The sequence below is a fragment of the Heptranchias perlo genome, chromosome 6, assembly GCF_035084215.1.
Source record: "Heptranchias perlo isolate sHepPer1 chromosome 6, sHepPer1.hap1, whole genome shotgun sequence".
In the NCBI taxonomy this organism is placed as follows: domain Eukaryota; kingdom Metazoa; phylum Chordata; class Chondrichthyes; order Hexanchiformes; family Hexanchidae; genus Heptranchias; species Heptranchias perlo.
Window position 1 is genome coordinate 62,519,244 of NC_090330.1, and position 11,837 is coordinate 62,531,080.

General features: G+C 45.5%; 1 protein-coding gene across 4 annotated transcripts in view; it reads right to left on the reverse strand.

Moving 5' to 3' along the window:
• tmem123 (transmembrane protein 123) overlaps positions 1-10,564 on the reverse strand; it is a 61,658-nt gene extending 51,094 nt beyond the window's left edge. Inside the window, exons 1-2 of one of the 4 annotated variants that reach the window (XM_067985465.1) lie at positions 10,356-10,564; positions 4,512-4,724 (exon numbers count right to left, since the gene is read on the reverse strand). In XM_067985465.1, coding sequence (XP_067841566.1) covers positions 4,512-4,623 — 112 coding nt within the window. In that variant the 5' untranslated portion in view covers positions 4,624-4,724; positions 10,356-10,564. The remainder of the gene's footprint in view (positions 1-4,511; positions 4,725-10,355) is intronic. The other 3 variants (XM_067985466.1, XM_067985467.1, XM_067985468.1) reach the window with 3 other exon arrangements.
• Positions 10,565-11,837: the final 1,273 nt, after the last annotated feature.

Sequence of the window (11,837 nt, forward strand, 5' to 3'; positions counted from 1 at the left end):
CTCAACGCCATCCAGGGCAAAGCAGCCCGCTTGATTGGCACCCTATCCACTACCTTAAACATTCACTCCCTCCACCACTGGCGCACCGTGGCTGCAGTGTGTACCATCTACAAGATACACTGCAGCAACTTGCCAAGGCTTCTTCGACAGCACCTCCAAAACCCGCGACCTCTACCACCTAGAAGGACAAGGGCAGCAAGCGCATGGGAATACCACCACCTGCAGGTTCCCCTCCAAGTCACACACTATCCTGACTTGGAAATATATCACCGTTCCTTCATCGTCTCTGGGTCAAAATCCTGGAACTCCCTACCTAACAGCATTGTGGGAGAACCTTCCCCACACAGACTGCAGCGGTTCAAGGCGGCAGCTCACCACCACCTTCTCAAGGGCAATTCGGGGTTCATAATAAATGCTGGCCTTGCCAGTGACGCCCACATCCCATGAATAATATAAAAATAAATTTCTTCACTCAAAGGGTTGTGAATCTTTGGAATTCTCTACCCCAGAGGACTGTGGCTGCTCAGTCGTTGAATATATTCAAGATTGAAATCAATAGTTTTTTGGACTCCAAAGGAATCAAGGGGTATGGGGACCAGGCGGGAAAGTAGAGCCGAGGTCGAAGATGAGCCTTGATCTTATTGAATGGTGGAGCATGCTCAAGGGGCCATATGGCCTACTCCTGCTCCTATTTCTTATGTTCTTAAGTATTCTAATATCTTCTTTGGCTTGGCATCCATTTCTGTCTGATAACGCTTCTGTGAAGCACCTTGAAACATTTTTCTACATTACCTAAATGCAGGTTGCTGTTGTTGACTCTGTCAATCCTGAGTTAGAATCTTACAGCGTAGAAGGAGGCCATTCGGTCCATCGTGCCTGTGCCGGCTCCCTGAAAGAGCCATCCATCCAGTACCTAAATGGACTCATTTGTGAGCCATGCTTGAAGCTTAATGGAGGCTAGCCTTCTCTCCATCTCAGCCATTCCCGCACATACCTGTGACAGTATCTCAGACAGTTGCTCACCTCCCTGTGCCACCATTCCACTCATGTTGGAGTTGGACTCCTCCATCCTCTGCGCTATTGTGGAGAGTGCGCGTGGCACCTGTTCCTGCACCTCACATATGTGCTGCTGTCCCTCCATCATTCTCCTTTTAAAGGATGGCACCCCTTGGTTCCGGATCTGCGTCCAGCTAAGCAGAGCCTGGAGAGGAGTGATCCACCGACGCGGACTCTCCACAGCTGCTCCTGCCACCAATATCTGCTCGTGCTACGTGTGTGGTAACTCACCAGGTGCCAACTCAACTAACTGAGGACTAGGACCTACCGAGGTGTGAGTATCTGCGCCGGTGGATGGTTCACTAAGATGTGACGGTGCACCCTCAGAGGTCGGCAGGTCCTCTGAGGAATCGCCCTCTGCTGTCACAGCAGTCGCTGAAGGCCTGTAGGAGAACAGAAGGCAATATTAAGCATCATCACAGACGTGTGATGTTGTGATGAGCATACTGAGGTGCTGAAGATGGCAAGGCATGTTAACATCAATTCATATTGTGTGTGCTGAATGTTAAAGTTGTGTCACCAGGCGTTTGTGGGGTGCCAGTCTCAGCGTCCCTGATGGACAAGCACGCGAGGGTTTGGCTGAGCTCCAGCACCTCCTGCTTCGTGTCTGTAAGGACGACGATGATTTGTTGCAGCCCCCTTCCGGTCCTCGCCCACTTCCGTGCATTTTGCACTCTTCACCTAGAAGGGGAGTGAGTGATGGTGAAGTGGCCAACCGATGAACGCATTGGTTTGGGTGAGGCTGACCATGAAAGAGAAGTATCAGAGGGTGAGTATGAGATGGAGCCATGACATTTGAGGATTGGGTTGATTGGTAGTGGTGGGGTGAGTAATGGGGAGGTGAGGAAGTGCTGAGGAAGTGCAGGTGAGTTGAGGATGTGCCTTAAGTGGGCGTGAGGTGTGATGTGATAGAGTAGTGTTGGCAGTGCAGAATGAGTTGGGGGGTGGGGATGGTGATGTGGAAGACAGAATGTAGGAGAATCAATAAGTGTACTCACTTTGGCTGACCTAGTTAGGTTGTTGAAGTGCTTCCTGCACTGGATCCAGGTGCGTGAGATGTTGCTGCTGCTCATGACCTCCTCTGCCACCTTCTCGGTGGCAAAGGCAGGCCACTTCCTCCCATCCACTGGGTAAAACAGATCCCTCCTCCTCCTCACCCCATCCAGTAGCACCTAGAGTGAGGCATCACTGAATCTTGGAGCAGCCTTTCCCTGGTGCTGCTCCATTGTGCTGTGTGGGTGTTTGCTCCAGGAGCAGCCATTGGAGCAATGCCCCTTTAAAGAGAGCTCCTCCAGCTGACAGCCTGTGATGCGGGTGCACAGTCTGCCCGCTGCGCACCTTTGGAAGGAAACCCGGAAGCCACATTAAGTGGCACCAGTTGAATCGTGATCGCATGGGGAACGGTTATTTTTTATTGGGCGGGTTACCTGAATGCCCATTCACCCCCTGCGCCCCCCCTCCGCTATCCCGCCTCCACTCTAATATCGGGGCCACTGAGTCATTGTCACTCATGGGAATAACCAATAGGTTATGATCCCAAAATTATCCTCAGAGTGATTATGTATTTATCTTAAGCAATATGATAGTAATATCATAAAACATATACTTGTACAACTTATTACTTGATAACATCATTTTACTTGCTTAGCATTGCTAAAGAACTATATTATATAACAGAGCTACAAACAGGCTTGCAGAGTTGGCAAAATTAAGTTTAAAAATATTTTTTAAACTAATCACTGTCTTCCACCTTTGTTGCTCCCCCAGTATATGCCCTCTCTTCACTCCCTCAAGTCAGAAGGGGTGAAAGCTAGAGTATACCTGTCATATAACTGACCAATTCATCAATTGCTGGATCTGACTTGAACATGTTGAGAACTGCCATGCTTCGCTTTCCTTATCCAAAACTGTCCATTACTCCAGGATCATCCTGGAGAACAAGACAACCCCAGGCTCCTCTTCTCCATGACTAACCACATTCTTGAACCCCTCTTACCCAACTTCTGAACCCTCAACTCAAACACCAAATGCAATGAGCCCACAGAGTTCTTAATCTCCAAGCAGCTGTCATTTCTGGCCCCAAGCTAGCCCAGGATATGTCTTTTTGTATTTCTCGCCCACTGCCTCTCTAACCTCATCTCGTCCAGGGGCTTCACCTCCTGCTCTTTCTTTCCCCTTCCCACTCAGCTCTTACCACTTAACTTTTTTTTTTATTCGTTCATGGGATGTGGGCGTCGCTGGTGAGACCGGCATTTACTGCCCATCCCTAATTGCCCTTGAGAAGATGGTGGTGAGCCGCTTTCTTGAACCGCTGCAGTCCGTATGGTGAAGGTTCTCCCACAGTGCTGTTAGGAAGGGAGTTCCAGGATTTTGACCCAGCGACGATGAAGGAACGGCAATATATTTCCAAGTTGGGATGGTGTGTGACTTGGAGAGGAACGTGCAGGTGGTGTTGTTCCCATGTGCCTGCTGCTCTTGTCCTTCTAGGTGGTAGAGGTCGCGGGTTTGGGAGGTGCTGTCGAAGAAGCCTGGGCGAGTTGCTGCAGTGCATCCTGTGGATGGTACACACTGCAGCCACTGTGCGCCGGTGGTGAAGGGAGTGAATGTTTAGGGTGGTGGATGGGGTGCCAATCAAGCGGGCTGCTTTGTCCTGGATGGTGTTGAGCTTCTTGAGTGTTGTTGGAGCTGCACTCATCCAGGCAAGTGGAGAGTATTCCATCACACTCCTGACTTGTGCCTTGTAGATGGTGGAAAGGCTTTGGGGAGTCAGGAGGTGAGTCACTCGCTGCAGAATGACCTGCTCTTGTAGCCACAGAATTTATATGGCTGGTCCAGCTAAGTTTCTGGTCAATGGTAACCCCCAGGATGTTGATGGTGGGGGATTCGGCGATGGTAATGCCATTGAATGTCAAGGGGAGGTGGAGATGGTCATTGCCTGGCACTTGTCTGGCGCGAATGTTACTTGCCACTTATCAGCCCAAGCCTGGATGTTGTCTAGGTCTTGCTGCATACGGGCTCGGACTGCTTCATTATCTGAGGGGTTGCGAATGGAACTGAACACTGCAATCATCAGCAAACATCCCCATTTCTGACCTTATGATGGAGGGAAGGTCATTGATGAAGCAGCTGAAGATGGTTGGGCCTAGGACACTGCCCTGAGGAATTCCTGCAGCAATGCCCTGGGGCTGAGATGATTGGCCTCCAACAACCACTACCATCTGGCCCCCATGCCAATTGACATCAATCGTTACTGTCCTCCGGTACTTCCCTTCAAAACTGGTGTCATCACACCCCTCTACTAAAAACCCATCCTCAATCCATCTGTCCTTTCCAATCAGCACCCCATTCCCCTCCTCAAGCATGATGTTGCCTCCCAGCTCCCTGCCCATCTCTCTCAAACCTTAGCGTTGGCTAACGCTATCCATTCTTGCTGTCATTTGTTTTTCAAAATTTACCTTTACAATCCTGAGTTGTAAGGGCAGCCACACTTACGTTGCTGCTATACTGGAAGACGTATTGAGTGCAGGCGAGTGAAGTATGAGATATTTGACCTGTTGCAAATTTCATCCAAAATTTTGAGTACCATTTCACATGTTCGGTCTGAACAAGCACATTGGTTCTGAGTTCCAATGGAAAGTGAAGTGCTCATCGTGGTCTGCTCTCCCCGGCTGTAAAAACATCAACTTTGTTACAAGGACCAGCCTGCCAATTACTTGGGAGGGGAGGAGGTGCGGAGTGCGGGGTGGGGGGTGGATGGTGTACATGTACTGATAACAAGATTGACTTGATTCCACTCACCGTATTGCCAAAGCTATTATTGCTGACAACAATTTGCTAGTATAACATGTTACTGCATCAGAGCAGCAGTGTCAAGGTCAGAACATTGGAAACTGTGTTTTCTTCCCCCAAAGAAACATCAACAAAAATTGCACAGGTAGAAATGAATACTTAGAATGATACAGCACAGGAGAAGGCAGTTCAGCCCATCATGCTAGTGCCGGCTCTTTGAAAGAGCTATGCAATTAGTCCCACTCCCCCGCTCTTTCCCCATTGCCCTGCAGTTTTTTCCCCTTTAAGTAATTATCCAGTTCCCTTCTGAAAGTTAGTATTGAATCGGCCTCCATTACCCTTTCAGGCAGTGCATTCCAGATCATAACAATTCGCTGCAAAAAAAAACTTCTCATCTTCCCTCTGGTTCTTTTGCCAATTATCGAAAATCTGTGTCCTCTGGTTACCGACCCTTCTGCTAGTGGAAACAGTTTCTCCCTATTTACTATATCAAAATCCCTCATAATTTTGAACACCTCTATTAAATCTTCCCCTTAACCTTCTCTGCTCTAAGTAGAACAATTCCAGTTGCTCTAGTCTCTCCACATAACTGAAGTCCCTCATCCGTGATACCATTCTAGTAAATCTTCTCTGCACCCTCTCCGAGGCCTTGAAATCTTTGCTAAAGTGTGGTGACTAGAATTGGACACAATACTCCGGCTGAGGCCTAAACAGTAATTTATAAAGGTTTGCTTTTGTACTCTATGCCTCTATAAAGCCTGGATCCCATATGCTTTTTTTAAACAGCCTTATTAATTTGTCCTGCCATCTTCAAAGGTTTGTGTGTGTAAATCCCCAGGTCCCTCTGTTCCTGCACCCTCTTTAAAATTGTGCATTTAATTTATATTGCCTCTTCTCATTCTTCCTTCCAAAGTGCATCACTTTACACTTCTCTGCATTAAATTTCATCTGCCATGTGTCTGCCCATTTCAACAGTCTGTTGAAATGGGCAGACACATGGCAGATGAAATTTGCCTCCTCCTGAAGTCTGTTACTATCCTTCTCACTGTTCACTACATTTCCGAGTTTTGTATCATCTGCAAACTTTGAAATTATGCCCTTTATACCCAAGTCCAGATCATTAATATATATCAAAAAGAGCAGTGGTCCTAATACTGGAAACCCCACTCTATATTTCCCTCCAGTCTGAAAAACTGCTGTTTTAGCACTACTCTCTGCTTTCTGCCCCTTAGCCAATTCTGTATCTATGCTGCCATTCCCCTTTAATTCCATGGGCTTCCATTTTGCTAACAAGTCTATGATGTGGTACTTTATCAAATGCTTTTTGAAAGTCATATACGCATCAACCGCACTACACTCATCATCCCTCTCTGTTACTTCATCAAAGAACTCAATCAAGTTTGTCCGACACGATTTGCCTTTAACAAATCTGTGCTGGCTGTCATTTATTAACCCATGTTTTTCCAAATGACAATTAATTTTGTCCTAGATTATTGTCTCTAAAAGATTCCCCATCACTGATGTTGGGCTGACTGGCCTGTAGTTACCGGGTTTATCCATCGCCCCTTTTTTGAACAGGGGTGTAACTACTGTTCCCTCTAAGCTGCACGCATGCGCGGCCATGCAGTAGTCTGTTGTGTGCCGCGCATTTAAACATTCCGTCCACGCCCGAAACCAGTCACCAAGCCCCTCTCTCACACTGACCAATACCTGGACCCCAGGCCCTTCTCCAGCTCTGCCTCTGGTGCAGGGGAGTGTCCGAGTGTCCAGAGATCCGACTGTCCAATCCTGCGGCTCCGGCCCCCACCGCCGCATTGTTTACCGTGTTGCTAGGAAATGCAGTCAGTGAGCAGCTGATTGACTGCGCTGAAACCAGACCAGGAAGTAAAATCGAAACTGATGCGTTTGTCAGTGGCCAGTCGCAGACCAGGCATCCCCACCCAGTCGCAGACCAGGCATCCCCACCCAGTCGCAGACCAGGCATCCCCACCCAGTCGCAGATGAGGGGCCAATGACCAAATTGCTCCCTGCCTTACATAGAGGCAGCCAAAACTAATGAGACCTGCAAGATGTATAACTGTAATGCAATAAGTTTTTAAACCCTACTGAGAATTCAAAGATGCGGGGGTGCAGAGCTTTAATTAAACTGTTCCCTATCCCCAAATTCACACTGACTGATTTGACAGCTGTTTTGTATTTCTGACTCAATTTAAAAATTCTAATTGCACATGATTTATTTCTGTTCGAATCAGAGTCATTAAGCTGATTCAACGAAAAGCTGATTGGAATTGTTCCTGTCAGATAATTTTTAATACAATATAACGAGACTGGTCTGCTCAATCCTAGTGCAACTTAAGAAACCCATTTCATAAATTATATAAATTTATCAGCCAATATAACATTGAATTGTTATAAATATCCATTATTTTGTACATTTGTTCTGTTTGTTATATACCCTGAATCATGTTTTCTAAGATGTTCTATTCACAGTTGTAATTTTTTTTTATGGTGACGCACACAGCCTTTATATCGGTGCACAAACCCAAATTCATTCTGCACGTGGCCAAAAAAAATTAGAGGCAACATTGGGTGTAACATTTGCATTTATTTTAAGATGTGAGGCACACAGCAAAAGGTCACATACTTTTCACAACCATCATGTTGGTCACTGAAAACAAGCAAGACATAGTATTGAGTGGGATGATTTGGACACGTACTGATAACGAGGTTGACCTGAATCTGCACAAATCTGGTCGGTTTAGACATTGTGAACTCAGTTGACGAACCTAGAAAAATTATAGCTTGGTAAGGCCTCAAAGGGGAAGCTACTTCAAAAGGTACATTATTTTGTGAGGGTGTTTCGTAAATTTTTTGGTTGTTTATAATATGGTCATGTGAGTCACGTCAAAAACATTGTGGGATCACTTGCACGGGGCATAATCATGACAAAAACACCAGCTCTTAATTGACAAACAAAAAAGGTGGGCCTACATTTTTCATCAAGACAGTGCCCCTCTAAATTTACAAACTGTCAGAAAGAAAGTTTGCTTTTGCTTATAGAAAAATATTAAAAATATTATATAGTGTTACACTGCCATCCTTTTTGGTGGAAATCCCAGTGAGCTCTTTTCCCAAGCTCAGGTTTATGGTGAAGCATGTGGATCTAAACACTCAATAGCACACTGGGGCATTTTTCTACAATAAAGGCACCATATAACTGCACCTTGTAGTTGTAAAAAGTTAGCTTTTTCATTTAAATGTTTTTGGAAGTGTTTTCTTTGCCCAACTTGCAAACATAAATATCAACCTCTGAGGTGCACCCATTTATGCAATGCATTTCTAATCTAAACTCACAGGTTCCAACCCAAATTCCAGTTATATTTTTGTGTCATTGGCTTCATCTGTTTAAATTTGGCAGGATTGGCATTTCATAAAATTCTGTAGTCAGTACTCATTTTTCATTGGTGCATTTAGGATTTATTTAAGAACAGGCCTTTACAAACCACCATCTGTGCCAAATTCACACATGAACTTAGCAACATTAAAAAACACAAATAGAAACAGAGTAGACATAGGGAGCAGACAGACTTCAAAATGATGAGTCATTAAGGCTTCATATGCCACATAGCCAAGGCCCATAGGCCCAAATAGAGAATAAATTAATGCTACTCCATAGTCTCTTAGAAGTACTGTTTATTCAACTACAAGAACCAGGTCAGAGCAATCCTATGATGCAAAATTGTGGTATAAATACATCAGAGCAACAAAAATAATAGATTTTAATAATTTGCTGGAGTCCTGGTTTAGATTTCTGGCTCAGTAAGGGCTACCAAATAATTTTAGTTCCACAATGTGCTTGGGGGAAAGCTGCTGAATCTAGGAATATTTTTGGTGCTGAGAGTGCTTACTAGTAAGATTGGTTTTAACTTTTTAATATTCTGGAAATGAGTCAAGCATACATTTGTGAATTTGTACAAAGCATAGTTTATTTTGTACAGTTAAAATAGTACTGTATGTAAAACTATATAGCACAATTACAATTATCCATAATCATAACTATTTATAAGTCTTAATAATCATGGAACTGGAAATGAAAACTAGAACATTTCTAAAATGTAATTTTGTGTGCTCTTCGTACCAAAAATTTTAGTATCAAAACATGCTTTTTTTCTACATTGAATAAATCTACATCTAATAATTTACCAGGTTCCAAGATTGTGGTGTAACACAAAAAGAGGAAAGGGAACTTACATGAAATAATAAGGGCATTCAGCTCCTGGTCTTGGCCTTGGAGAGGGTGCAGATTTACTAGAATGGTACCAGGGATGAGGGGTTTCAGTTATCTGGAGAGACTAGAGAAGCTGGGATTGTTCTCCTTAGAGCAGAGAAGGTTAAGGGGAGATTTAATATAGGTGTTCAAAACTGAGGGGGAAACTGTTTCCACTGGCAGGAGGATCAGTAGCCAGAGGACACAGATTTAAAATAATTAGCAAAAAAGCCAGGGGGGAGATGAGAAGAATGTTTTTTTACTCAGCAAGTTGATATGATCCGGAATGCCGGAAAGGGTGGTGGAAGCAGATTCACAGTAAACTTTCAAAAGGGAATTGGATCCCTACTTAAAGATGAAAAATTTGCAAGGTTATGGGAAAAGAGCAGGTGAGTGGGACTAATTGTTTGCTCTTTCAGAGAGCAGGCACGGGCATGATGGGTCAATAGCCTCCTTTTGTGCTGTGTGATTCTGTGGTGATTATAATAGCATGGATTCAAAATAACTAAAATGTTTTCCAAATATTTTAGACCATAGTTATGGTATAAACAACGTTCTTTGTTTACTCTGAAAATAAAGAGGCTTGCATAACATTCATGAGTTAATTTATACAAAATAAACTTTATTTTATGAAATAAAGTGAATAATCTTTTATTAATGTAGCCGTAGATATCCATTGCAAATAACCATGTGATCTTAACACAGTCTTGGTATGAAATTTTATCACCCTTAAACCTAATGAATTTAAAAATACTAGATACATAATTGAATAGCAGCATAAAACGTTTTTGCATTTATTGACAAGTACAGCAATCCTTTGTGCTGCAAATAATAGATTTATTACCAATCTTAAACTGGAACTAAACTGGATAAATGCATCGTTAACTATGTTGGTCTGACTACAAATGCCTCCAGTTCTTCAGCCCCCTACATTTCACACCTATTGATGACTATATTTACAAACACACAAAACGAATAATAGAATACAACGCTATATCATGACACTGGCCCTTTCTCCCTCAAAAAAGTTTGATTTTCATGAAGACAGGGATCCTTCAATATTAATATGCCTTGTCAGCACTCGTATCACAATGTCCTTCCATCTTTTCAATACAACTACGTTTCCTGTACCTTTTCTCAGAGGTAAAACGTATAAAATTAAAACTTTCCGCCACACATAATCGATATTCTCATTCGACTTGGATACGTTATAATCTAAAGAACAAAAGTCACAGGTACTCACCAAAAGAAGCGGTAGGAGCCAGCAGCAACATTGCTACACAAAAAGAAATAGGCACTGAATTCATGCTGCGGACACTTTAAACTCAGAAATGTCTCCCGATGAATAAAAATTCAAAAAGTGTCTTGTCCCGCAATGGTTCCGGCTCGCGTTCGCGCTCGCCCCCGGGACCCGGCTCGCGCTCGCCCCCGGGACCCGGCTCGCGCTCGCCCCCGGGACCCCGCTCGCGTTCGCGCTCGCCCCCGGGACCCGGCTCGCGCTCGCCCCCGGGACCCGGCTCGCGCTCGCCCCCGGGACCCGGCTCGCGCTCGCCCCCGGGACCCGGCTCGCGCTCGCCCCCGGGACCCGGCTCGCGCTCGCCCCCGGGACCCCGCTCCCTCTGTTCGAATTTCCGAAGTGAGGCGCACCCAGCAACCTTCAGACTTGTGCTGCCTCTGGCTGCGGCTTTCCGCTCGTGCTGCCGAGAGTTTTCGAGAAACAAACAATCCACCACTTCACACAATAAAACCGACTTCCCAGGTGCTTTGATAGTGCCCGACCAGGTTTGATCTCGGAAATTAAGCAGAGTTAGGCCTGGTTAGTGTTTGGATAGGATAACATCAGGAAATACCAGGTGCTGTAGGATTTTGCCTTTTGGATGAGATGTTAAACGGGGGGGGGGGGGAGGACATAAAAGATCCCATGGCACTATTTGGAAGAAGAATAGATGAGTTCTCCCCTGGTTTCAGGCTAATGTTTATGCCTCAATCAACTCAATCACTCAAAAAAAGATTATCTGAGCCTTATTTCATTGCCGTTTGTGGGACTTTGTTGTGCGCAAATTGGCTGTCACGTTCCCTACATTACAATAGTGACTACACTTCAAAAGTAATTAATTGTAAAGCGCTTTGGGACATCCTGAGTTTGTGAAAGGAGCTATATAAAAATGCCAGTCTTTATTAAAGAGGCATAGGGCCCGATTTTACCAGGGGTGCGGGTTCTCGGTGGGTGGTCCATCGGGCGCGTGGAAAACGCGGCCGGTGAATTGAGTGCGTCCCGCGCGCGATCGCAGGATAATTGAGGTAATTACCCGGCCGTTACGGGTTCTCCGCTTCTCAGCTGCGCGCCGGCGGCCTGCGCATGCGCAGTGACGTCTGAGCAATGGTGGAGCTCTATTTAAAGGGGCAGTCCACCAATGCCCCTCCAGCTGCAAACAAGAGGTAGCGCAACATGGAGCAACCCAGGAGTAAGGCTGCCCCACGATTCTCAGACCACGCACTCCAGCTGCTGCTGGACGGGGTATGGAGGAGGAGGGAGACGCTGTTCCCCAGCGACGGAAGGAGGTGCCCTGGCTCCGCCACCAGGAAGGCATGGGAGGAGGTGGCGGCGGAGGTCAGCAGCAGGGGCAACACCACCAGAACTTGGATCCAGTGTCGCAAGAGATTCAATGACCTCACCAGGTCCGGGAAAGTGAGTACACTAACGCACTCTCCCACACTCCGTCTT